The 27682-nt window shown below is 51.4% G+C and overlaps 1 protein-coding gene across 4 annotated transcripts in view; it reads left to right on the forward strand.

The window, feature by feature from the left end:
* LOC118233778 (dolichyl-diphosphooligosaccharide--protein glycosyltransferase subunit STT3B) overlaps positions 1-27682 on the forward strand; it is a 71599-nt gene that overhangs the window by 36850 nt on the left and 7067 nt on the right. For all 4 annotated transcript variants that reach the window (XM_035429714.1, XM_035429713.1, XM_035429711.1 and 1 more), the window contains exons 3-13: positions 2659-2946; positions 9150-9215; positions 12597-12696; positions 21152-21250; positions 22354-22500; positions 24251-24299; positions 24576-24730; positions 25137-25348; positions 26020-26207; positions 27046-27217; positions 27505-27678. In XM_035429714.1, the coding sequence (XP_035285605.1) occupies positions 2659-2946; positions 9150-9215; positions 12597-12696; positions 21152-21250; positions 22354-22500; positions 24251-24299; positions 24576-24730; positions 25137-25348; positions 26020-26207; positions 27046-27217; positions 27505-27678 (1650 nt within the window). The remainder of the gene's footprint in view (positions 1-2658; positions 2947-9149; positions 9216-12596; positions 12697-21151; positions 21251-22353; positions 22501-24250; positions 24300-24575; positions 24731-25136; positions 25349-26019; positions 26208-27045; positions 27218-27504; positions 27679-27682) is intronic.

A 27682-nucleotide genomic window follows, 5' to 3' on the forward strand; every position in this document is an offset into this window, starting at 1 on the left:
CAGACATCCTGCTCCCGGCAACAAGAGATCCTCATGCTACGTTACCGTTTGGCGGTACGCAAACAAACCCTTAAACCCGGGGTGCCCAGTCGTGTGTCACGGAGGGCAGAGAGTCTGCAGGCTTTCATTCCGACCAATCACTTCACCCGCTGATTTCACTGGTTAGTTCCCTCCTCTCTCAAAGGTGGGTTAAGGGTTGAAATCAGCGGGGGAGGTGATTGGTCGGCATAAAAACCTTGCGTACTCCTCTGTCCTCCATGGCACACGATTGGGAACCACTGCCTTAAACCATAGATACTCAAAGCTCGCCCTCAAATCTCAATCCGGCCTTGGTCTTTTTGGCCAGACTGTATTCACACCTGACTCCCAGGTAAAGGGAGGTTGCAAAACCGGCAGTTCATGGCCCTCGAAGGACCGCGATTTGAGTAACAGGGCCTTAAAACTTCCAGGGAAAAGTCTGGAATGGAAGCGAAATATGTCAACGATGTGTTAATTTAATTTGGGACATTTGTTGCTTCAGTACGTTTGATATGAAGCTCGGTGTTGAAATAATTGGCAGCTCCTGCTTCAGGCAGATCGTGACACATCAGTCCAACGCTTTCTTCAACTTGCATTTTTAACAGGCTTTGCATATTTCTTTACCATCTTACAAATTAGAATCTGGATGTAAAACCAATTAGCGTTGGGTCAGTTTTACTTCTTCAAGTGAAGAACACAAAGACCTGTGTGACGGAGAGCCACTGGTACTGCCGGACCTCCGGAAAGCTAATTAAATAAAGTGCCAGGCAACAAAAAGCCTCTCCTGACATTGAAAATGCTACAGCGCCTTATTCAAATCACAGGTCAATACCAGCCTCCTTTGAAGATTTACCTGAAAGGCATAGTCTTTTTAGAGTTCCACTTCACTAGTCTTTTTCAACATCAGCTACATCAATTGCTTTGTTTTGATGCATGAAATGGGCTAACCAAGGTCGAGAGGAATCCGAAAATGTTTTTTCCTGAAAACTTCAAGCGGTGTTTAACAATTGAAGCGCTCTGCGGTTCCGCTCTGCAGGGCAGAAGCGCTTAGTGCAGAGTGACCTTCTTGAATTGCGTTTGTGCACCGTAAGCTAATTAGTTTGTGAATGCGTCGAGTTTAGTGTGCGCTCCACCCACTCAGCAAGCGGGTCGCGGAGAGTGTCACTACAGTGTCACACTCCCCGCGGTGCCGGGAGATCTCTGGAGGTGGATCTGTGCGAAGAACAGGGCTCTGTGATCCGGAATCCGATAGAGTATTTTCAGAACCGTTTCAATGAGGTTCATCTACCGGCTGCCTTGACTGTATCAGAGTTTGCAAATGACCTGATGAGTCATTGATTGATTTTCCCCGTACGGAAATGTATTCTTAGATTTTATGAGGTATTTTATGAGGTGTCCTGTCCATTTAATATTAACATACCCCAGATTTAAACATGTGAAGCATCACACACACACACACACACACACACACACACGTATGACTGGAGCATTGTGTAAAAATTCTGAACTGTTGCAATTGATTTGACATCTGAAACTATCACTGAATAACAATAACCAGGGATCAGTCCCTCTCTTTCTCCCTGCTCACTTGCTTTCTCTCCATCCCTCTCTCTCTTCCCCTCGCTCTCTCCTCCTTTTCCCTCTCTCGCTCACCCTTTCCGATACGAGCAGCTGATGGCTGTGACAGGCCCCATTAATTGTGCATGATGACATAAGTCTCTGTGCGCAGTTAAGTCACACACATCTGCAGCTAGACTTAGGGGATGTCAGTAAAGTGACAGCTTTTCTTCTCTATAGTGCGTCTCTGCTGTTGCTCTGTCTGGCTGCGTTGCCGTGTTTATCATTAAAGAGGAACTGCAGAATTTAGCGCAGTCAGGTCGGCTCTTGGCTCCGGAATAAGAGTGATTCCAGCATCTGTTGTTTCGGGCAATTAAAAGGGTAATTATTTAGTGCTTGTTTTTAATGTGGTGCATTAGGGGGAACGTGCCCCTCAGGACGGGGCGACGGGGAGAGGATTTGGGTACAGGGTGCTGCAAAGCACCGATCGAGGGACTGCAGCTCTGCCCCGGGCCCCGCTGGCGACAGGTTTAAAACCCCGGGGTTCAGGGGGTGATGAATATCCGGGTGCCCTGTGCTGGGCCGGTACAGTTTGGACTAAAATGCAGCAGTTTGGCTGCAGGGACCCAGAGCCTTTCTGGTGTGCCTGCACAGGGGCCAGAAGAGCTCAGTGTGGCATGGGTTAGGCTGCAGAGGGGGATGGTATCAGATCAAATTATGAGCGATCACCACACTCCTGGCCTCACTACTGAGAAAGGTATACAGGCTTTTTAAAAATACTGTGGAATTGTCCAAGGAAGTTACGCAGTGTCAGGGCTCTATGGTGCTCCAGTTGTAGAAGCATTTGCTCCTGAAAATTGATATTTACTAAGTGGAAAAATGATTTGGGAGCACATCTACTACTAATTGGGATTCATTAGTGTGCTCCTTAATTTTTAAATTTTTAATTTTTCAACTTGGGAGCACATGTGCCCTTGGGAAAAAAAGTTAGCTAGAGCCCTGTGCTGTTTAATGAGAGTGTAGAAGCCCTGTCCTGTACTCCAGGTTAAGATGGCAGCCGTGGTAAATCCGTGTTTCCCGCAGGTATACCCGGGCCTGATGGTGACGGCGGGCCTCATCCACTACGTGCTGAACCTGCTGCACGTGACCGTGCACATCCGGGACGTGTGCGTCTTCCTGGCCCCCGTCTTCAGCGGCCTGACCTCCATCTCCACCTTCCTGCTCACGCGGGAGCTGTGGAACCAGGGGGCGGGGCTCCTGGCCGCCTGCTTCATCGCCATCGTCCCCGGCTACATCTCCCGCTCCGTCGCCGGCTCCTTCGACAACGAGGGCATCGCCATCTTCGCCCTGCAGTTCACCTACTACCTTTGGGTAGGAGCCGCGACCGCACGACCGCACACACACACGCACACACACGACCGCACACACACACACACACGCACACGACCGCACACACACACGCACACGACCGCACATACACACACACACACACACACACACACACACACACACACACACGCGCTTTGAGGTCCCGTGCCTGTTCACACTGATGAGGAGAGTTATGCTAATGCAGCAGACTTGCAGGCTGTTGCATGCTGTTATTGCCACTCCATTGGTGGTGCAAGTTTGCCTTTTTTAGTTTTCCTTTTTCTTTTTTTTGGGCCCCCCAGTGCTGTTTTGAACTCAATTAGGAGTCTGGCAGCTTGTGCTCCGGTTGGCGGTGTCTCCGAGGCAGCCGCTCTGCCGAGAGGAGCGCTGGGGTCAGAACGCGCGGTTCAGCACGCCGGGGAATGCGTACCAAGCGTTACCGCGACGGCCAGCCCAGAGCGCCGCTCCCCCCCCCCCTTCCCCTCCCCCCCTCCTCTCTGCCGATCACGTAATTGGACGAAGGCTGCCCTGAGCCGCCGCTGTAAGTCAGCGGGAAGCCCAGCTTTCCTCTCCTGTCTGAAAAAGAGGCAGAATATTCGCCCCGCGCAAACCGCACAAATGCTTCGGTGTTTCTCAGGGTAAAACACATCCTGATTTCTCCTGGCGTTCAGCCTCCTTTAACAGTGAGCGCTGTTGAAAATATTAGCAGCTTTTTTGTCCGCTCTTCCATTTTAATGAAGCGAGAGGGTCTGAATAAGCACTGATACGGCAACGGCCATTTTCCATTGTGCAGGTGAATGAAGCCCATTCAGCTGCACAGTAGGCACTGGCGGCGTCACAAACGAAGCACAGTCTCGGGGTGCAGGTGTTATTGACGGTGTCACTCCTCCACCGAAGCGCGTCTCTCTTGTGCGGCCGTCGTGTTGCCGTCGGACGAGCGCGTGCGGGGGGGATAAGCAGGTTTCATTCGCACGCCCCGCATCGTATTGTCGAATCGACCTTTAGCACCGAACAGATCGATTCTCCTCCAGCTTGCACGATCAATTTCCGCCCACCACCCCACCCGGCGTGGCCGCCATGCACGCTCGCGCTTAAAGACGCTACGCTGACGCTACGCTCGCTGTCGTACCACTCGCGCTTAAAGACGCTACGCTGACGCTGACGCTACGCTCGCTCTCGTACCGCTCGCTCTTAAAGACGCTACGCTCGCTCTCGTACCGCTCGCGCTTAAAGACGCTACGCTCGCTCTCGTACCGCTCGCTCTTAAAGACGCTACGCTCGCTCTCGTACCGCTCGCTCTTAAAGACGCTACGCTCGCTCTCGTACCGCTCGCGCTTAAAGACGCTACGCTGACGCTACGCTCGCTCTCGTACCGCTCGCTCTTAAAGACGCTACGCTACGCCGCGGGCTCGCTCTCGTACCGCTCGCGCTTAAAGACGCTACGCCGACGCTACGCTCGCTCTCGTACCGCTCGCGCTTAAAGACGCTACGCCGACGCTACGCTCGCTCTCGTACCGCTCGCTTAAAGACGCTACGCTCGCTCTCGTACCGCTCGCTCTCGTACCGCTCGCTTAAAGACGCTACGCTCGCTCTCGTACCGCTCGCGCTTAAAGACGCTACGCCGACGCTACGCTCGCTCTCGTACCGCTCGCTCTCGTACCGCTCGCTTAAAGACGCTACGCTCGCTCTCGTACCGCTCGCTTAAAGACGCTACGCTCGCTCTCGTACCGCTCGCGCTTAAAGACGCTACGCTACGCCGCGGGCTCGCTCTCGTACCGCTCGCGCTTAAAGACGCTACGCTGACGCTACGCTCGCTCTCGTACCGCTCGCTCTTAAAGACGCTACGCTACGCCGCGGGCTCGCTCTCGTACCGCTCGCGCTTAAAGACGCTACGCCGACGCTACGCTCGCTCTCGTACCGCTCGCGCTTAAAGACGCTACGCTGACGCTACGCTCGCTCTCGTACCGCTCGCGCTTAAAGACGCTACGCCGACGCTACGCTCGCTCTCGTACCGCTCGCTCTCGTACCGCTCGCTTAAAGACGCTACGCTCGCTCTCGTACCGCTCGCTTAAAGACGCTACGCTCGCTCTCGTACCGCTCGCTTAAAGACGCTACGCTCGCTCTCGTACCGCTCGCTTAAAGACGCTACGCTCGCTCTCGTACCGCTCGCTTAAAGACGCTACGCTCGCTCTCGTACCGCTCGCTTAAAGACGCTACGCTCGCTCTCGTACCGCTCGCTTAAAGACGCTACGCTCGCTCTCGTACCGCTCGCGCTTAAAGACGCTACGCTGACGCTACGCTCGCTCTCGTACCGCTCGCTCTTAAAGACGCTACGCTACGCCGCGGGCTCGCTCTCGTACCGCTCGCGCTTAAAGACGCTACGCCGACGCTACGCTCGCTCTCGTACCGCTCGCGCTTAAAGACGCTACGCCGACGCTACGCTCGCTCTCGTACCGCTCGCGCTTAAAGACGCTACGCTGACGCTACGCTCGCTCTCGTACCGCTCGCGCTTAAAGACGCTACGCCGACGCTACGCTCGCTCTCGTACCGCTCGCTCTCGTACCGCTCGCTTAAAGACGCTACGCTCGCTCTCGTACCGCTCGCTTAAAGACGCTACGCTCGCTCTCGTACCGCTCGCTTAAAGACGCTACGCTCGCTCTCGTACCGCTCGCTTAAAGACGCTACGCTCGCTCTCGTACCGCTCGCTTAAAGACGCTACGCTCGCTCTCGTACCGCTCGCTTAAAGACGCTACGCTCGCTCTCGTACCGCTCGCTTAAAGACGCTACGCTCGCTCTCGTACCGCTCGCTTAAAGACGCTACGCTCGCTCTCGTACCGCTCGCTCTCGTACCGCTCGCGCTTAAAGACGCTACGCTCGCTCTCGTACCGCTCGCTTAAAGACGCTACGCTCGCTCTCGTACCGCTCGCTTAAAGACGCTACGCTCGCTCTCGTACCGCTCGCTTAAAGACGCTACGCTCGCTCTCGTACCGCTCGCTTAAAGACGCTACGCTCGCTCTCGTACCACTCGCGCTTAAAGACGCTACGCTCGCTCTCGTACCGCTCGCTTAAAGACGCTACGCTCGCTCTCGTACCGCTCGCGCTTAAAGACGCTACGCCAGACGCTCTCTCGCGGTAAACGGCCTAAAGGCTCTTATCCCATTCAGCTCAGACTCAAGGACTCGGGCTCTTGAGTTAAATGCGCTGAGCGGATGTGTAATCTACACTGAGCGCGTTCCGTGCTGCCAGGCCGGGAGCCGTGTGATGAACCGACTGCCTGTTCGTCCAGCAGGCCCGTGTGACGGCGCGGGGACAGTGATGTCAGCGAATGGGTTTGCCCCGCAGTGCGACCTGACCCCAGTCACCTCTGTGTGCTGTGAAACCGTCCCCTCTCCCTGCCGTCCCCTCTCCCTGCTCGTATCGGTGATGGATGCCTTCCCCTCCCGCCCCTCCGGCTACGTTTCTCCCTTTGTGCAGAGCTCTGAGGCTGCAGGGCCACGCCCGAGCGGAGCAGGATGGGCGGTGTTAACTGGAGCCCGGAGCGGCCTGACGTCGCGTCTGGCTGCTCCCCTTTAATTGCTGTAATTTAATTGGAGTGGTGGAGCGGCAGTGGACCGGGCGTCTGCTTACTGCTGCTCTTCAGTGCCTGTCCTGGGCCAGCTGTGACATCACTCTTACGCACAGGAGAGTCTATACCTGTCCTGGGTCAGCTGTGACATCACTCCTACGCACAGGAGAGTCTATACCTGTCCTGGGTCAGCTGTGACATCACTCTTACGCACAGGAGATTCAGTGCCTGTTCTGGGCCAGCTGTGACATCACTCTTAGGCACAGAAGAGTCTGTGCTTGTCCTGGCTCAGCTGTGACATCACTCTTACAGTAACGTCAGAAATGTACTGTATTTAACATTTATTTAACCAACTCAAAAACTGAAACAAAAGCTCAACTAAGAGGCCTAAATGAGTAAATATAAAATAAAAAATAAATGTCAGCAAACATGTCTTGTATTTAGAAGCTGTAGCATTAACCCTTGTGGGGCGATGGAACTGTACTTGCAGTTCAGGCAGTCACTTCGTCGAACCCCAGACCAGCCGGTGGTGCTGAAGCTTGATTACTGGGCTCTGGAGGTCTGCAGGCTTTAGCTGCCTTCCTGTTTGAGACCGGCCTGCGTACTCCGGGAACACCCGGCCAGGTGATTCGCTCTCAGGATGACGACCTCACAGGCGGGGGCGTGGGCTCCGGGGCTGGAGCGGCCAGTCAGCGATCGGGACGGGCAGGGAGGAGGTTTTGGAGGCGTGTTTTTAAAGCGCTCGCGATACGGCAGACCGTGTCATTCACGACCGGCTCAGCTGGCGGTATCCGAGCCGCGCATGGGTAGCTCCTGTTATCGGCCCGTTTACAGCGGCCTGTTCCGCCGTCTTCCCTCGCGGAGCGTGAGGGGCTGTCTCTCCCACGCCAGGAAGGGCCTCCATTATTCCAGCGCTCATTTGATCTGCTAATAACCCATTCAGCCCTGGCCGCTTAATCTTCTCCGGGTTTCCCTGTTCTCCCTAATCTATAATTGAATCCCCTCCGGCCCGCGGGGCCTGCCCTTCCCGGGGCCCGCCGGCTCGCCCGCGTCTCGCCCGCCCGTCCCCTCGCCCCGCCGCTGGGCTTCGCCCCGGACCGAGACCAGGTCGGCCGCCCGCACCGCGGCGAACGCGCGTCGCTCGGAGAGAGGCACCGGGGCGGAACACTGCGCTGGCGTTTGGGCTGCTCTCTGATGAGCCCCGCTGACCTGAGCCCTCCGAGCCCCATCCCCCCCACCCCCCGAGCCCCCTCCCCTGCACCCCACTACCCCTGCTCTTATTACTGCACTGATCCGGAGGGGCAGAGGTCCCCACCACTCTTTATTACAGCCTTCCACACACACCTGCCTTTCTGCTCTTTATTACGCCCATACATGTCTCTCCCTCCCCTCCTCCTCTCTCTGTACATATAGGAGATATATATAGAACATGTTCTTTCTTCTCTCTCTTTCTCTGTCTCCCCTCACTCTCTTGCCCCTTTTCCTTTCACTCTCCAGATCTTTTCATCTCATGCTGTCCCTCTCTTTCTCTCTCCCTCTCTTTCTAGTCTCTCGCTCTTTCTTTATCCCTCCCTTTTTATCCCTCTCTCTCTTTCTCTCTCCACTTCTCACAGCTCAGTGTCTGTTGTTCTGTTTGGAGGACTCAGATATACAAAATGTCTCATTGTCAGCTCTCCTCCATCTCCTGAATGAATTCTTAGTGTGAAACGCACATGACAGTCCAGCACTCTGCAGTGCATTAGAGACCCGTGCCTGCAATACAGAGCTGAACCCCGCAGCGTGTCAGGGACATTATAAAACCTGTGTGTGAAGGGCTTAGGGGGGGTGCTCTCCAGTGGGACAGATTAAACTTGTGGGTTCCGTTTAGAAGCGGTCTAAATAAAATACATTTTTAAAAATAAATAATCAAGCGCTACACTGACCATTTCACAGCAGAGAAAATGCAACACACTTAATAATTTCTCATTTAAATGTTTAAGGCATAAATCATTCATGCAGATGATTAATATCTGACTGCCCTGTGTCCTGTTTGGTCGCTGAAGAGCAGTTGTGCTGAGAGGGAGAGAGAGAGAGTGCTGCTCTTGCTTTTGTGACTCGGACGGTGGCAGATACAGTCAGTGGCCCTGAAGCAGGCGGGACGTCCCGTGTGCTGCTGCTGCAGAGGGGGCCTGTGGGGGCGCGGGACGGTGTTCTTAAGGGCTCTGATGTTCCTCCAGGGGCTGCGTGTGCAGCGTTAGCAGCGCCCCCTCTCTCCGCTAACGCAGTCAGACGCGTCGTTCCAGACAGCTGCGCGCCGCGTGCTGATTGGGCGCAGCTGACGAGGCGCCGGGGGACCCCCGCGCGGATCCCTTTCACGCTCGATCACCCCCCCCACCCCCCCCCCCCCCACGCAGGAGCATTTAGCCCTAATTAGAAAAGCGCTTTAAAGTCTGCGGCTGGGTCCGCTAATGGCTCTCGCTTAAAGCTGCTTCATTTGGCTTTGTCTCCTCGGCAGCGAGCGACGCCCGGGCTGAATTATGGGTGATTACGGTGATGCAGAGCGCGCGCTCCAGAGTTTCTGTTAACCCTTTCCCCTCCGTGTCCCCCCCTCTCTCTCTCTCCCTCTCTCTCTCCCTCCCCCCGCCTCTCCCCCTCCTCGCAGGTGAAGTCCGTTAAAACCGGCTCGGTCTTCTGGACGATCGGATGCTGCCTCTCCTACTTCTACATGGTGAGTGTCGACGGCCGCTGTTGCCATGGCCACGGGCGAGGGGGGGGGGGGGGGCCTGAAAGCGCTCAGCGGGCTCCCTGAGCTCAGCGGGCGGGAGGCCTTTATGAATGGGAACGGCCGCAGGAAGTGGCGGGTGTCGCATCGGAGAGCGCGGTCACGCCAAAGTGAGGCGCAGGGAGAGAGCCCGTCCGGATCAGGGGCTCGAACCGCGACCGTCCCTCAAAGAGGAGCGCGGTTTAGACGGCAGCGCCACCGCGGGTTAGCGCACCCGGAGGGCGCGCGGTGGAGAGACTGTGATGGGGCTCGTCCCCCCCCCCCCCCCCCCCCCCCCCCCCCCCCCCGTTCGCCTCTGATTGAGAGCTAAATGGGGACAAGGAGAAGAGACGCGCCTCCAATCTCTCGAGGAAAATTTCTCTCATTAGAAGAGGTTGTCATGTGAGATGGATTGTAGGAACCCGGGCCCATCGATCACGGCGTCTGAACCCAGGGCGAAGGGAACAGCACCAGCGGTCGCACAACATTTGAGACCCCGGATTTCTATGGAGAAAACCGAGATGATTAATAACTCAGAATCCACCCAGCTACACACATGCACACACACATATGCATGTATGCGCACAAACACACATACGCGCACACACACACACGCACACATATGCACGTACGCACACTCACATATACATACGCATGTACACGCACACACACATATGCACACACACACACACACACACACACACGCACACACACACACACACACACACGTACACGCACACACACACGCACGCACTCTGAGGTATACAGAGGTGTGCTGAGGCCCTGCCCCCACCCCGTGCATCTGAACCGAATTGTTCATGCGGTCCTGCAGCGGAGCCTGCTCGCGAGGCCACCCGGTGGCCACTCCGCACCCTGCAGCGGGGCGTAATCCTCCTGTGCTTGGCGGTGAGCGAGAGGCCGTCGCGACTCCACCGCGCGCGACCCCGCCCGGACCGCGGGTCAGCTCCTCTCCGAAACCAGGGCCGTCTCAACCGCCAGAATGGGCCGGTCTGCTCCCCGTAGCCGGCGGTTTTCGGGCCTTTCCCAGAGGTCTTTGCGTCGCGCTGGCCCGATCTCTCTCTCGATGTCCGTCCCCAGGAGTGAGGCCAGAGTTTCTCTTCCTCCTCCCGTTGGGGACCTGTGAGCCGGGTCCTGTCCTCCGGGTGACCCTCTGGCCCCAGCATCTGCTGCTGGTCCGCTCCTCGCGTCAGCGGTACCGGCCTGCTGATAATGACGGCCCTGCGAGCCAGGAGCCACAGGAAAGAGACTGAGAGGCTGGCCCGTGTGGCCGCCACACTGCGCCTCCCCCTCCCCTCTCCCGAGCCTCCTGAGAGGAGGTGGGTGGAGGGCTGAGAGAGGGAGAGGCGGTCAGTGACAGCTGAAGGACAGGCTCTTCTCTCCCGCGGCGTGACGTTCTCTTCTCCCCTGAAGGGAACGCTTTCAGGCCTGTGTTAGCGGGAAGTCGGCCTCCTTACATAAATCACAGTTACTACACCCCTCTTCTGAGCTGTGTCATACCTGCGCCCTCACACGCATGTGCACACTGGCATCTAAACACTTTCACATGTATGTGCACACACATCCACACACACCGTCTCGCGCACATTAACGTACCCACACCTAAACACTCACACTGTCATCTCACAAGTGAGCCATCACACTCTGTCTCACTCTCACACACGCACTTACACACACGCACACACACGCACACACGCACAAACACGCACACGCACCAACACACACACGCGCACACACACACACACGCACAAACACACACACGCACACACACGCACACACGCACAAACACGCACACGCACCAACACACACACGCGCACACACACACACACGCACAAACAGACACACACACACACACAGGCCATTAGCATTGAGTGGCAGGACGTCAGGCGTCCTGGGACCAGCGCTGTCGAGCGATACGCTTCCCTCAGCTCTGCACCCCCCCCCCCAGCGGGTTCATGCTCAGTTATCTCCCCCTTCTCCAGAACGCGTCTGACAACACGCATGAGAGCTGAGACTGAGCCGGGCCCACACTCTGCTCAGATAATGAGCTCAGGCGTTCATACGCCGCGCTGCAGACGGCGCTGGAAGAGATGGCCACGCTGGCCCACCTCAGAGTGTTTCACTCAGATTCCTACAGTCATTTCTCCTCGCTTCCTCGCTTTGATGGTGTAGCGATTAAGCCTGACTTCTGTGTGCGTGAGCGCAGTGGCACAGGTCAGTTTGTCTGCTGACTTCTGCGTGCGTGAGCGCAGGGGCACAGGTCAGTTTGTCTGCTGACTTCTGCGTGCGTGAGCGCAGGGGCACAGGTCAGTTTGTCTGCTGACTTCTGCGTGCGTGAGCGCAGTGGCACAGGTCAGTTTGTCTGCTGACTTCTACGTGCGTGAGCGCAGGGGCACAGGTCAGTTTGTCTGCTGACTTCTGCGTGCGTGAGCGCAGTGGCACAGGTCAGTTTGTCTGCTGACTTCTGCGTGCATGAGCGCAGTGGCACAGGTCAGTTTGTCTGCTGACTTCTGCGTGCGTGAGCGCAGTGGCACAGGTCAGTTTGTCTGCTGACTTCTGCGTGCGTGAGCGCAGTGGCACAGGTCAGTTTGTCTGCTGACTTCTGCGTGCGTGAGCGCAGTGGCACAGGTCAGTTTGTCTGCTGACTTCTACGTGCGTGAGCGCAGTGGCACAGGTCAGTTTGTCTGCTGACTTCTACGTGCGTGAGCGCAGTGGCACAGGTCAGTTTGTCTGCTGACTTCTACGTGCGTGAGCGCAGTGGCACAGGTCAGTTTGTCTGCTGACTTCTGTGTGCGTGAGCGCAGTGGCACAGGTCAGTTTGTCTGCTGACTTCTACGTGCGTGAGCGCAGTGGCACAGGTCAGTTTGTCTGCTGACTTCTGCGTGCGTGAGCGCAGTGGCACAGGTCAGTTTGTCTGCTGACTTCTACGTGCGTGAGCGCAGTGGCACAGGTCAGTTTGTCTGCTGACTTCTACGTGCGTGAGCGCAGTGGCACAGATCAGTTTTGTCTGCTGACTTCTGCGTGCGTGAGCGCAGTGGCACAGGTCAGTCTGTCTGCTGAGGCTCATGCGCGTTTGAACACTTTATCTGTGTGGGACGTTTGCTTTGTTTTTATCTGCTTTTGACTTGTTTGAGGTGTCGTTGGTGTGTGTGTTTGTGTTTCCCTGCAGTCTGCTGTGGGAGGGGGTGATTAAGGTGCCTGCTTGGGAATGGTGTGTGTTTGGTGTGTATCAGCTGTTTGTTGTGTGTGTTTGGAGTTCCGCACATCTCTTTGTGGGGTTGAGGGAAGTGTTTGGTGTGTTAATGTGTGTGTGTGTGTGTTTTGTTTCAGGTTTCTGCGTGGGGAGGCTACGTGTTCATCATTAATCTGATCCCCCTCCATGTGTTTGTGCTGCTGCTCATGCAGAGATACAGCAGGAGAGTCTACATAGGTGAGTGACTGCACACTTACCTGTCTAATGCATCAGTGAGTGTCCACACACTCTTATCTAATACATCAGTGAGTGTCCACACACTCTTACCTGTCTAATGCATCAGTGAGTGTCCACACACTCTTATCTAATGCATCAGTGAGTGTCCACACACTCTTATATGTCTAATACATCAGTGAGTGTCCACACACACTTACCTGTCTAATGCATCAGTGAGTGTCCACACACTCTTACCTGTCTAATGCATCAGTGAGTGTCCACACACACTTACCTGTCTAATGCATCAGTGAGTGTCCACACACTCTTACCTGTCTAATGCATCAGTGAGTGTCCACACACTCTTACCTGTCTAATGCATCAGTGAGTGTCCACACACACTCTTACCTGTCTAATACATCAGTGAGTGACTGCGCACACTTACCTGTCTAATGCATCAGTGAGTGTCCACACACTCTTACCTGTCTAATGCATCAGTGAGTGTCCACACACTCTTATCTAATGCATCAGTGAGTGTCCACACACTCTTATATGTCTAATACATCAGTGAGTGTCCACACACACACTTACCTGTCTAATGCATCAGTGACTGTCCACACACTCTTACCTGTCTAATGCATCAGTGAGTGTCCACACACACTCTTACCTGTCTAATGCATCAGTGAGTGTCCACACACTCTTACCTAATACATCAGTGAGTGTCCACACACTCTTATCTAATACATCAGTGAGTGTCCACACACTCTTATCTAATACATCAGTGTGTCCACACACTCTTATCTAATACATCAGTGAGTGTCCACACACTCTTATCTAATACATCAGTGAGTGACTGCGCACACTTACCTGTCTAATACATCAGTGAGTGTCCACACACTCTTACCTGTCTAATGCATCAGTGAGTGTTTACCTGTCTAATACATCAGTGAGTGTCCACACACACTCTTACCTGTCTAATGCATCAGTGAGTGTCCACACACACTTACCTGTCTAATGCATCAGTGAGTGTCCACACACTCTTACCTGTCTAATGCATCAGTGAGTGTCCACACACACTTATATGTCTAATACATCAGTGAGTGTCCACACACACACTTACCTGTCTAATGCATCAGTGAGTGTCCACACACTCTTATATGTCTAACACATCAGTGAGTGTCCACACACTCTTATATGTCTAACACATCAGTGAGTGTCCACACACACTTATATGTCTAATGCATCAGTGAGTGTCCACACACACTCTTATCTGTCTAATGCATCAGTGAGTGTCCACACACACGTTTACCTGTCTAATACATCAGTGAGTGTCCACACACTCTTACCTGTCTAATACATCAGTGAGTGTCCACACACTCTTACCTGTCTAACACATCAGTGAGTGTCCACACACACACTTACCAGGCGAACACAATTTTCAGACCTCAGTCTAGACCACATCAGTGAGAGACCACACCTACTCCTTTGTCTTCTCCACTCTGTTTTAAGCACACTGGCTGGCAAAGACCTCCTGTGTTTCTGTGAGAGTGCCAAGCAGCCACAGACACCCCCCTCTGTCGGCAGCGTACGGTCCGGTGACCGTCCTGCGGTGCCCGCAGACTGCTTCCTCGCTGACCGTAACACACAGGAGGCATCTCCCCGTGGTTCAGTAACACACAGGAGGCATCTCCCCGTGGTTCAGTAACACACAGGAGGCATCTCCCCTTGGTTCAGTAACACACAGGAGGCGTCTCCCCGTGGTTCAGTAACACACAGGAGGCGTCTCCCCGTGGTTCAGTAACACACAGGAGGCGTCTCCCCGTGGTTCAGTAACACACAGGAGGCGTCTCCCCGTGGTTCAGTAACACACAGGAGGCGTCTCCCCGTGGTTCAGTAACGCACAGGAGGCGTCTCCCCGTGGTTCAGTAACACACAGGAGGCGTCTCCCCGTGGTTCAGTAACGCACGGGCAGGCGACCGCAGTGGTCCCTCACCCCGCGAGCGTGCTCAGATCGGCCGCTCCCCCGCCAGCCGTGGGGCGGAGGCGCGTGCTGATGGACTGGAGCCAGCCCGCCGAGCGGAGGGGTGACGCAGTAAAGGTCCCAGCGGCCCAGCAGGCGCGGGGGAGCTGAGCACGCTCTTCCCCTGCGCTGACCCCGCCCGGCCAGCCCAGCCCAGCCCAGGACGTCTATTTCCCTCTGCTCAGGAGCCACAGCTCCTCGCTGTGAAACGTCAGCCTTGCACAGCCTTGCACAGCCTTGACCCGACGGGACCCGGGGAAGCTGCAGAAGGCTTTATTCACTCCCCGACGGGACGGGAGTGTCCGCTACATCTAAAAATGTCTAATCAGCCGAGGAGGAGGACGAGACGCCCTTCCCCCTCACCAGGCTCCATTAGCGGGAGCGCGTGCTACGGTCCTGCCTGTAGATGGCGCCATACTTCTTGACATTTGCTCTTGAGACCAGGGGCAGAAAATGCAGTGCTAGCCGGGCCGTGTTCGAGGGCTCTATTATAACACACGACTGAGGATGCGCCACGTTCACTTGCTGAGTGGCAGCACCCAGCAGGGATCTAACAGTCTGAGATGTTGCACCCATCTGGGGGCAGTGTGTCGTTCAGTAAAGCTCTTTCCCAGATTGGCTTCAGGCGGATGATGTAACGTAATGAATGTGTATTGACAAAACGTTAATTTCACAAGGACACTGCAAATCTTTTCCAATTAGCAGCTGTACGTAATCGGCACTAGCATATTGCTATGTTAGAAAGGGGGGAATTGTATCAGCACTTCAACGCTGTTGACCGAACGAGCACGGCAGTGGTTTAGACCGATCGCACCGCTATGACCGTGCTGATGTTATAAGTAATAAATAATGCATTGTCCTGTGTGATGCGGATAAAGAGGAAATGGGCTGAGATCTGGAGCGCTGCTCTGCTTGTTGATGGTGAAGCGCACTCGATGTTTTCATCACAGTCCCGCAGCGCTGAGTGTTTGACTCATCCCTGGTGATGCTGCCCTGTGGGGCAGCCGCACAGCCGGGCTCTCCAGCTACGCCTAGGCTATTGCAGCGCAGGTCTTGGCGGCAGCAGACACGGGTGGTTTGGGTCATTTTTGGGCGCTCGCCTCCTCGTATCCTCGTCTGATCATCACGTCGGTGCCGTCCCGCTGAGGAGCAACGTTTTAATCTCCTCCGAGCATGCGGCGTTCATCCAGCACCAGCCCGCTCTGAAACACATGGTTCCAACACACTGTCCATTCGCTTCAGACAAACCGTTTGTTCTTTTTCCTCACAGGCCTCTCTTCTGCCTCACTGTTTGAGCAGAGTGAAGACAGAAAGTCTGATTTCTTATCAGTTTGCAAGCTCGACTTGCTGGCTAGTTGAAAATGACAGATTTGGCATAGACAAAACAGTAACTCTGTTAGTGGGGCAGGTCGAAGGCCCAAGACACGTTCCGGTATCTTTTTGGGGTCCTACGAAGTAGGAACCCTATTGTTTTAGTTAGTATTATTAGGGGTCCTACGAAGTAGGAACCCTATTGTTTTTGTTAGTATTATTATTATTATTAGGGGTCCTACAAAGTAGGAACCCTATTGTTTTTGTTAGTATTATTATTATTATTCTTTTCCTTGAAATGGGCAAATAACCCCAAAGTCCTTGACCAAAAATGATACAAATTACGAAGTCGAAACTAGAGACCATGAGTAACTATGCCACAAAGAATTACCATGATTCGTCCATAGGTGGCGTTATGGTAACCAATTCAAAACGCAAATTTCAAAATGCTGCCATTTCCACCCCATTTGATGAAAATTCATGAAATCAGGTGGACTTGTGTCATTTCTCACGAGGAACAAATATGCCTCAAGAACCCATAAAGTCCACCATGATGGATTTTCCTGCAGATTGAAAATTTGGTCATACACATGCTATTAGACAACTTTGCTGGTTCATTCAAAATCATTAACAAACCCATGTCCTAACCTTTCTTCAAGCTGCTAAACACAACCGTCAACTTGCCTCAACCCTCAGACTTACCGTTTTCCTAACCCTAACCCTAGCTGTGCCCTAGTTTGAGCCCTAAACCCTAATTAAAGCCATTGGTACCTATGAAAACATCAGAAAACCCATTTAAAATGGATGGAAAACAAGGTAAATATCATAAAGACAATAATACAAATACAAAATAATATATATGAGGCCATTTAAAAAACATAAATGTTCTCCCTAATAGAACATGCATTTATTACACCATATGGTCATAGGTACACATGCTACGAGGGAAAATTTTTGGGTTCATTCAAAATCATTAACAAACCCATGTCCTAACCTTTCTTCAAGCTGCTAAACACAACCGTGAACTTGCCTCAACCCTCAGACTTACCGTTTTCCTAACCCTAACCCTAGCTGAACCCTAGTTTGAGCCCTAAACCCTAATTGAAGCCATTGGTACCATTGAAAACATCAGAAACCCATTTAAAATTTATGAAAAACAAGGTAAATATGATGAATACTATAATTCAAATGCAAAATAATATGTATGAGGTCATTTAAAAAACAAAAATGTTCTCCCTAAAGGAAAATGCATTTATTACACATTTTCTATGGTCATTGGTACACATGCTACGAGAGAAAATTTGTGGTTCATTCAAAATCATTAACTAACCCATGTCCTAACCTTTCTTCAAGCTGCTAAACACAACCGTGAACTTGCCTCAACCCTCAGACTTACCGTTTTCCTAACCCTAACCCTAGCTGAACCCTAGTTTGAGCCCTAAACCCTGATTGAAGCCATTGGTACCTATGAAAACATCAGAAAACCCATTTAAAATGGATGGAAAACAAGGTAAATATCATGAATACAATAATACAAATGAAAAATAATATGTATGAGGCCATTTAAAAAACATAAATGTTCTCCCTAATAGAACATGCATTTATTACACCATATGGTCATAGGTACACATGCTACGAGAGAAAATTTTTGGTTCATTCAAAATCATTAACTAACCCATGTCCTAACCTTTCTTCAAGCTGCTAAACACAACCGTGAACTTGCCTCAACCCTCAGACTTACCGTTTTCCTAACCCTAACCCTAGCTGAACCCTAGTTTGAGCCCTAAACCCTAATTGAAGCCATTGGTACCTATGAAAACATCAGAAAACCCATTTAAAATGGATGTTAAACAAGGTAAATATCATAAAGACAATAATACAAATACAAAATAATATGTATGAGGCCGTTTAAAAAACATAAATGTTCTCCCTAAAGGAAAATGCATTTATTACACCATATGGTCATAGGTACACATGCTACGAGAGAAAATTTTTGGTTCATTCAAAATCATTAACTAACCCATGTCCTAACCTTTCTTCAAGCTGCTAAACACAACCGTGAACTTGCCTCAACCCTCAGACTTACCGTTTTCCTAACCCTAACCCTAGCTGAACGCTAGTTTGAGCCCTAAACCCTAATTGAAACCATTGGTACCTATGAAAACATCAGAAAACCCATTTAAAATGGATGGAAAACAAGGTAAATATCATGAATGCAATAATACAAATGCAAAATAATATGTATGAGGTCATTTAAAAAACAGAAATGTTCTCCCTAAAAGAACATGCATTTATTACACATTTTCTATGGTCATAGAAATGCTACTAGAGTATTTTTTTGGTTCATTCAAAATCATTAACAAACCCATGTCCTAACCTTTCTTCAAGCTGCTAAACACAACCGTGAACTTGCCTCAACCCTCAGACTTACCGTTTTCCTAACCCTAACCCTAGCTGAACCCTAGTTTGAGCCCTTAACCCTAATTGAAGCCATTGGTACCTATGAAAACATCAGAAAACCCATTTAAAATGCATGGAAAGCAAGGTAAATATCATGAATACAATAATACAAATGCAAAATAATATGTATGAGGCCATTAAAAAACATAAATGTTCTCCCTAATAGAACATGCATTTATTACACCATATGGTCATAGGTACACATGCTACGAGAGAAAATTTTTGGTTCATTCAAAATCATTAACAAACCCATGTCCTAACCTTTCTTCAAGCTGCTAAACACAACCGTGAACTTGCCTCAACCCTCAGACTTACCGTTTTCCTAACCCTAACCCTAACCCTAGCTGAACCCTAGTTTGAACCCTGAACCCTAATTGAAGCCATTGGTACCATTGAAAACATCAGAAACCCCATTTAAAATGGATGGAAAGCAAGGTAAATATCATGAATACAATAATACAAATGCAAAATAATATGTATGAGGCCATTTAAAAAACATAAATGTTCTCCCTAATAGAACATGCATTTATTACACCATATGGTCATAGGTACACATGCTACGAGAGAAAATTTTTGGTTCATTCAAAATCATTAACAAACCCATGTCCTAACCTTTCTTCAAGCTGCTAAACACAACCGTGAACTTGCCTCAACCCTCAGACTTACCGTTTTCCTAACCCTAACCCTAGCTGAACCCTAGTTTGAGCCCTAAACCCTAATTGAAGCCATTGGTACCTATGAAAACATCAGAAAACCCATTTAAAATGGATGGAAAACAAGGTAAATATCATGAATACAAATGCTAAATAATATGTATGAGGTCATTTAAAAAACAAAAATGTTCTCCCTACAAAAACGTGCATTTATTACACCATATGGTCATAGGTACACATGCTACGAGAGAAAAGTTTTGGTTCATTCAAAATCATTAACCAACCCATGTCCTAACCTTTCTTCAAGCTGCTAAACACAACCGTGAACTTGCCTCAACCCTCAGACTTACCGTTTTCCTAACCCTAACCCTAGCTGAACCCTAGTTTGAGCCCTAAACCCTAATTGAAGCCATTGGTACCATTGAAAACATCAGAAAACCCATTTTAAATGGATGGAAAACAAGGTAAATATCATGAAGACAATAATACAAATACAAAATAATGTTTATGGCGTCATTTAAAAAACATAAATGTTCTCCCAAAAAAACATGCATTTATTACACCTTTTGTATGGTCATAGGTACACATGCTACTAGAGAAAAGTTTTGGTTCATTCAAAATCATTAACCAACCCATGTCCTAACCTTTCTTCAAGCTGCTAAACACAACCGTGAACTTGCCTCAACCCTCAGACTTACCGTTTTCCTAACCCTAGCCCTAGCTGTACCCTAGATTCAGCCCTAAACCCTAATTGAAGCCAGTCCCAGGTCGACGGTTGGTCCAGGTTGGGCCTGGACCAACCAATCACAAGCTTGGCCCGGCCTGGCGATTTGCATATTAACTACAGTGTCTCTCTCTATAATTCTATATATATTCTTTAAAATTCCCCATATAATTCAGTAATACAAATGTATTAAACAGTCGACCTAGTAACGCCATCGATAACGTTAGCGGCGGGGCTAAAGATGCTGGTCAACCTTGCAGCAGTGACGCTGCTAATGTCGCCGACGACTTAAACCGAAACACGGCAAGTCGACCACTTTTAAAGTCATACCCCCACCGACTAATTAGTGTTGGGGAGAGATGCTTTCAAGCCGCTTGATATCACTCCAGAATCTGGCTTGAATACTCCATCAAGAAAGATGCATGCTTTTGCTTTCCCTGTCGTGTTTTTAGTAGTCCTCCAGCTAATGACAAGGATAACGTGTTCGTCTCTACTGGATTCACAAACTGGAAAATGGCACTCGAACGCGACGGGTCTACAAAAGCATGCATCAAGTCAGGGTCATTTGCAAGCTACTTCTGCATAGGTGGAATTTACCAGAAGGCAGGAGAAGGGTGAAATTGTTGCATCCTTATTAGGTCCCCAACAAATCAAGAAGAATCGTTGCCAGGTGGGAAATATTAAACTATCGTAGCCTACCGGAGGCTTAAAATCATTGGATTTTTAAGAGAATTATCGTACACGCCCAAAAAAGAGAAATCACAGGTGTGAATAACAACCTTGTTTAACACGCCTATTCACATACGTCAGCCAATGAGTGCAATACCAAAGGTCACAAAGGGGAGAAAAACATTTGCCAACCACATACACTGCGTGGAAGCAGGCAACTTCCTGGACCCTACTCAAATGAATGAGACTAACACTAGAAAGCCTGGTCTACGGATATTGTCAAATAGCTTACAATTAAATCGCAATCGCTCAAACATGTAATCGTTGTAATTGAGAGTTGTAACGTTACAATTCATGGTATACTGTATGTGAAAAGGCAAACCGGATCCTGAATCAGCAGCCAGGGAATTTAGTAAATTTAACAAATTCATTGTGAAATGGCGAAATTATCGTAGCCTACATTTGGGCACTTTTTGGGATTATTGATCGTACAGAGGGTAAAATTATGGTACAAATACGATTGTGCATGTTCGTTGCGCCCCGCATTGCTGCTTGCAGCTATATTTTTTGTTGTTGTTTTTTTTGTATTGTCTTTGTGAATGCTGGGTGAAACTGAGCTGTTTTTCTCTCTTCCCTCCTCAGCGTACAGCACCTTCTTCATAGTGGGCCTGGTGTTATCCATGCAGATCCCATTCGTAGGCTTCCAGCCAATCAGGACCAGCGAACACATGGCGGCGGCAGGTAGGGTTCATCCCTTTGCCGGTTCTTCCAATCAGCACCCTGCCCCAGCCCTGGGCTGCCTGCAGCATACACAACAGGCCTGCTCCCTGCAGTGCTGTAAACTGTAAACTGTAATAATAATAATGATGATAATTATAATCTTTATTTCGAAGGTGCTTTTGAAACATTGCGTTCAGAAGGCTAATGCGCTCTCCCTCTGCATCCAACTGTGCGGCTGGTCCGCATCCTCTCCTTTAAACGCTGCTATTTGTCAGGTTTAGAGAACCGGGGGATGAAATTAAGGGTGGGTTGCATGGCAGCGGCCTCAGATTTGTTTTCCTGGGCGCGAGGATTTGCTTGTGAGGAGCGAGGCGGCGTTTGGGAGCTGGCGGGTCCGTGTGCATAAAACGCCAGAGCGCTCGTAAGTCTGCAGCGGCGGAACAGCTGCTCCCCTCTCAGCGCGGCGGGCGGGGGGGGGGGGGGGGGTTGGGGGGGATGCCTGGCTGCAGGAGGGGGAGAACCGGCCTGTAGGACGGCCCCCGTACCCGTGGGCGTGGCCCTGTCTGTCATTCTGACAAATGTGAAAGAGGAGACCTTGCAGAGCCAGGAGACTGTGACGGTGCTGTTCTCCGTGAGTGTGTGTGTGTGTGTGTGTGTGTGTGTGTGTGTGTGTGTGTGTGTGTGAGTGAGTGCCTGCCTGCGTGTGTGTGTGTGTGAGTGTGTGTGTGAGTGACTGTGTGTGTGTGTGTGTGTGTGTGAGTGAGTGAGTGCCTGCCTGCGTGTGTGTCTGAGTCAGTGTGTGTGTGTCTGTATGCGTGTGTGTCTGTATGCATGCGTGTGCGTGTGCCAGTGCATCTGTGTGTCTGATCGATTGGATATTTATCGGCTGCTTTGCGGAGGCGAGTCCAGGTTCATTATTAGCTGGACCCCTAGTCCACAGCTGTGGCATCGCCTGCCCTTCATGAGCGAGCCCGGCTGAGCGGGCGTGCGCTGCTCTGTGCTCCAGCAGCAGGGAGGGCCCCGTGCCAGCGCTCTGCCCAGCCGCTGCGGTCCTCTGCGGTCTGCTGCACTCTGCTGCGGTCACGGGAACCTGTTTAAACGTGGCGACCTGTTCCCCACTCCAGGTGTGTTCGCGCTGCTCCAGGCGTACGCCTTCCTGCAGTACCTCAAAGACCGCCTCACCAAGCAGGAGTTCCAGACGCTCTTCTTCCTGGGCGTGTCCCTGGCTGCTGGAGTCGTCTTCCTCACTGTCATATACCTGACCTACACAGGTAGTGTACCTCACTGTCATATACCTACTATACCTCACCGTCATATACCTGAACTACACAGGTACTATACCTCACTGTCATATACCTGACCTACACAGGTACTATACCTCACTGTCATATACCTGACCTACACAGGTAGTGTAACTCACTGTCATATACCTGACCTACACGGGTACTATACCTCACCGTCATATACCTGACCAACACAGGTACTATACCTCACTGTCCTATACCTACTATACCTCACCGTCATATACCTGACCTACAGAGGTACTATACCTCACTGTCTTATACCTGACCTACACTGGTAGTGTAACTCACTGTCATATACCTGACCTACAGAGGTACTATACCTCACTGTCATATACCTGACCTACACAGGTACTATACCCACCTGTCATATACCTGACCTACACAGGTAGTGTACCTCACTGTCATATACCTGACCTACACTGGTACTGTGCATCACTTTTATTTGCACAGGTAATTTACCTCAACCTCACATACAAGACCTATACCGAACACAGAACCTCACCCTCTTTTAACTGCTGACAGCGGTAGCATGCCTCATACCCTTCATTATCCTGAGCTAAACACGCCAGGGCCTCAGTCGTGTACCTGAGCGAATCAGGTGAGTCCACACCTCACCGGCGCGTCACCTGACCTTCATAAACAAACCCAGACGCCCTTCGCCGCCGAGCCCATCAGACAGATGGAAGGGCTGTCTGCCAGCTCGTTGCCACCCGCTCCCCCGCCGCCGCCGCCGCGCAGATTAGCCGATGGCGTCGGAGTGACAGGTTACAGTCTCCAGCGGACGGCCGCGCGCGGCTGCTGTCGGGCTAACTTGTTTCATTAGTCTAAGAGCACAGCGGCGTAGATGTAACAGGACAGCTGAATTATGCATCCAGCAGGAGGGGAGGGGCCGTGTCTTCCGCGGCAGGAGAGCAGTAATTGCTGCTTTTTTTTCGGAAGGGTCAGTCATTTCGCACTGCTCCGAGACAGAATTAGAAGACCGTAGAACGCTTTGCTGTCTGAATACGTCACTAGTTTTTTTTTTCGTTCCGTCCAAATTTGTACACGGCTGTGTGAATTTTGGCAAGATAAATACGTTCATTCAGGATTACTTTGCAGGCTTTCTGGATATTAATATTTTAAATCCAATCTAAAACAAATATCCATCTGGCCATATTTTTTTTTTGAAGAGTGCTCTAAAGATCTCTTAAATACTTTTTTTTCCCCAGACTGAAAACTTGTTGTTACCAGGGTGCTCGTCGGTTACGGCGGCCATTTTGTGTCTCAGCCCTGTTTCCGCTCGTACTCCAGCCCTCAGTATTGTTAATAAAGCGGTGTTGCAGGAGAGCCCTTCTACTCCCACGCATCAGAGCTTCAGTCTTCACCACATATTACAGTTTTCATTCCCTGTCTCTTCAGTCCAAAAAAACGGATCACTGACCTGCTGAACACAATAAAAGGAAAGCAAGCAGGCTTACTTATTCTGTAAATATGATTTGCAGACATCCTTTTTTTGGCAACAAACATCTTTACATAACAAGTCTATATTTTATATGACGTCCATCTGTTCCCCACTGGGGAATCTAACCTACTACCTTCTGCTCACAAGCCCAATTTAACAACTGTTTTGTGCCGAAATGGTCTGTGTTTGATGTAATATTGACTGTGTATATTGTGCATACTGGATGTGTCAGTCTGTTAGTGGATGTGTTTGTAATGGCTGTGTTTGTCTGTTCAGGCTACATTGCACCATGGAGTGGCCGATTTTACTCTCTGTGGGACACAGGGTGAGTATCATTATGTACTAGATGTCCTTTATCTTCTGATTGGTGGGCCTCATGTGCACGATGTCCTTCATCTTCTGATTGGTGGGCCTCATGTGCACAATGTCCTTCATCTTCTGATTGGTGGGCCTCATGTGCATGATGTCCTTCATCTTCTGATTGGTGGGCCTCATGTACACGATGTCCTTCATCTTCTGATTGGTGGGCCTCGTGTATATGATGTCTTTCATCTCCTGAATGATTGGCCCCCTTTCCTCCCCTTTGCCCTGCGCTCCCCAGGTACGCCAAGATCCACATCCCCATCATCGCCTCCGTATCGGAGCACCAGCCCACCACCTGGGTCTCCTTCTTCTTCGACCTCCACATCCTGGTCTGCACCTTCCCAGCAGGCCTCTGGTTCTGCATCAAAAACGTCAACGACGAGCGCGTCTTCGGTGAGCCGTCGCCGGCTGTTCCCAGCGACCGTTTCTAGGGCTGCACGTCGTAAGCATTCACTGCACTGCGCTGAACCCGGGGCTGTGCAGCAAACATTACAGGAGCCTCAACACAGAACAGTCATTAGAGGAGTGATTAGAGTACGTCTCTCCAGGGCACAGATTCTCCCCGTCTCTCAGTACAGTACAGTGTATCTCTGGGGCGCAGGCTGATGTGCCCACGCTGGAAGTGGGTGTAATACATCTCTGTGGTCTGCTGGGAAATGTGGTTTACCTTGAGAATGAGCAGCACAGTGAGGGCCGCTCAGTGTGTACTTGCTGCGGGAGACGTCCTGATTGGTGTTCATATCTCAAACCGCTGTGTGTCTCTCGCACTAACCCCCCGCTCCTCTCTCCTGCCCCCTAGTGGCGCTGTACGCCATCAGCGCGGTCTACTTCGCGGGGGTGATGGTGCGGCTCATGCTGACCCTGACGCCCGTCGTGTGCATGCTGTCCGCCATCGCCTTCTCCAACGTCTTCGAGCACTACCTGGGCGACGACCAGAAGAGGGAGAACCCGCCAGCCGAGGACAGCAGCGACGAGGACGACAAGAGAAACTCTGGCAACCTTTACGATAAGGTGAGGGGTTAGCGAGGGAAGCTCTGGCAACCTTTACAATAACGCAAGAGCTTAAAGAAAACTCTGGCAACCTTTACAATAAGGTGAGGGGTTAGCGAAGGACACTCTGGCAACCTTTACAGTAAGGTAAGGGGTTAGCGAGGGACACTCTGGCAACCTTTACAGTAAGGTAAGGGGTTAGCGAGGGACACTCTGGCAACCTTTACAGTAAGCTGAGTGGCTAGTAAGAGAAACTGCCACCTTCTGCAAGAAGCTGGAAGCGTTAAAAAACCACTTCTGGAAACCTTAACAACAAGATTGAGGGGCTGAGAGGAACTCTGGCAGCCGTTGTGACAAGATGAGTGTTTAACGAGGCGAATGTGGCGTTACGCGTTCTGCATATCGAGCCCCCTCGTAACGAAACGCGCTCGCAGCGAGGTGTCTGGAGGTTTCCCGCGGTACTGGAGCGTGCGGTGGCTGGATTCAGCTCACGGCCCTCAGTTACACCTGAGCAGAATGCTGCTTTTATGTGCTGCTCTGAGAGCCGTAATGGCTAACATTATCACTGCCTGTATTGCTTTAATAATGGCCGCGGGCTGCATAGTTAAGCACTGTGTCTTGGGAGCAGGCCGCGCCGTAGCGGAGGCAGGTACTGTACGCGAGTGTCTGACAGCGTGTGTCTCCCCCTGCAGGCCGGAAAGGTGCGCAAGCACGTGTCTGAGCAGGAGAAGTCGGAGGAGGGACTGGGACCCAACATTAAGAGCATCGTCACCATGCTGATGCTCATGCTGCTGATGATGTTCGCTGTACACTGCACCTGGGTCACCAGCAACGCCTACTCCAGCCCCAGCGTAGTGCTGGCCTCCTACAACCACGACGGGTTAGAGAACGCAAGCACACACACACGGACAAACACACTGAAACACACACATTCACGAACACGGACACACATACACAGGCACAAACACGCACACGCACGCACATGAACACGTACAACACACACGCACGCACTCACGGACACGGACTAATACACTAAAACCACGTGCCCATGAACACGGACACAGACACACACGTACACACAAACACATACACGCACATGGACACACACACACATACTGTGCTGTGTGCATAGACATAGATTACATTACACAGCCATACATTAATACTGTTGACTTACAACCATGATGGGTAGGTGAACACATATAAAACGTACAACCACACAGTTCTACACCACTGTAGCACTAGCTTCCGACAACCAGCAGGAGTGTGCACAAGCTCACTTGGTTGCCTAACGGATTAGACCTGTGCGTGTGTGCGTGTGCGTGTGCGTGTGCGTGTGAGTGCGTGTGCGTGTGTGAGTGTGAGTGCGTGTGCGTGTGTGTCACAGAGGCCTGGCCTTTCTGTGGCTCTGATGAGTTGGCAGCAGAGAGGAAGAGCTGTGAATTGCTCCATACCCTGTGACTGATGTTCCTGCCTCTGTGAGGTCAGGCCTCCCTGTTTCTCCTCTTATTAGCCAGAGGGACACTTCACCAGTGTGAGAGTGGTGTCAGTGGATGAGACTTCAGTCTGCAGCCCTAATGCTTCTCCTTACAGTTTTATGTTGGGAGCACGGTGTCATCTGGGTGTTTCAGCTCTCTGGAGCTGGCACATTCCTTTGAGATCTGAGTCCGCTCGTGACATAGGGGTCGAGATTTAGTCGGTTGCGTGTTCCTCTGCAGGACACGGAACATTCTGGACGACTTCCGCGAGGCGTACTACTGGTTGCGTCAGAACACGGACGAGCACGCGCGGGTCATGTCCTGGTGGGACTACGGCTACCAGATCGCTGGGATGGCTAACCGGACAACCCTGGTGGACAACAACACTTGGAACAACAGCCACATAGCCCTGGTAAGTGCCTCTCTGTGCCGGCAACAGGGGGCGCTGTTGGGTATGGCTGTAACTGCTGTTAACCCTCCTTTTTGTCTGTGGACCACTCTCCCTCACTGCATGTCATTTGAATTCTGTCCTTCATCCACATTTCTCCATTCTCTCCTCCTCCTCCCTTTCCTGCCACACATTCTCTTCCCCCTCCCTTTCCCTCTCCCTCTCCTGCACACCCCCTCCCCTTCCCCCTCTCTCTCTCTCTCTCACTCTCACTGTCTTTGTTTGTCCCTTGCCCCGCCCCCCTCCTCCAGGTGGGCAAAGCCATGTCCTCCAACGAGAGCGCGGCCTATCAGATCATGCAGAGCCTCGATGTGGACTACGTGCTGATCATTTTCGGGGGCGTGATTGGCTACTCGGGGGATGACATCAACAAGTTCCTGTGGATGGTGCGGATAGCAGAGGGGGAGCACCCCAAGGACATTCGGGTGA

This window comes from Anguilla anguilla, chromosome 8, assembly GCF_013347855.1.
Source record: "Anguilla anguilla isolate fAngAng1 chromosome 8, fAngAng1.pri, whole genome shotgun sequence".
NCBI classification, from domain to species: domain Eukaryota; kingdom Metazoa; phylum Chordata; class Actinopteri; order Anguilliformes; family Anguillidae; genus Anguilla; species Anguilla anguilla.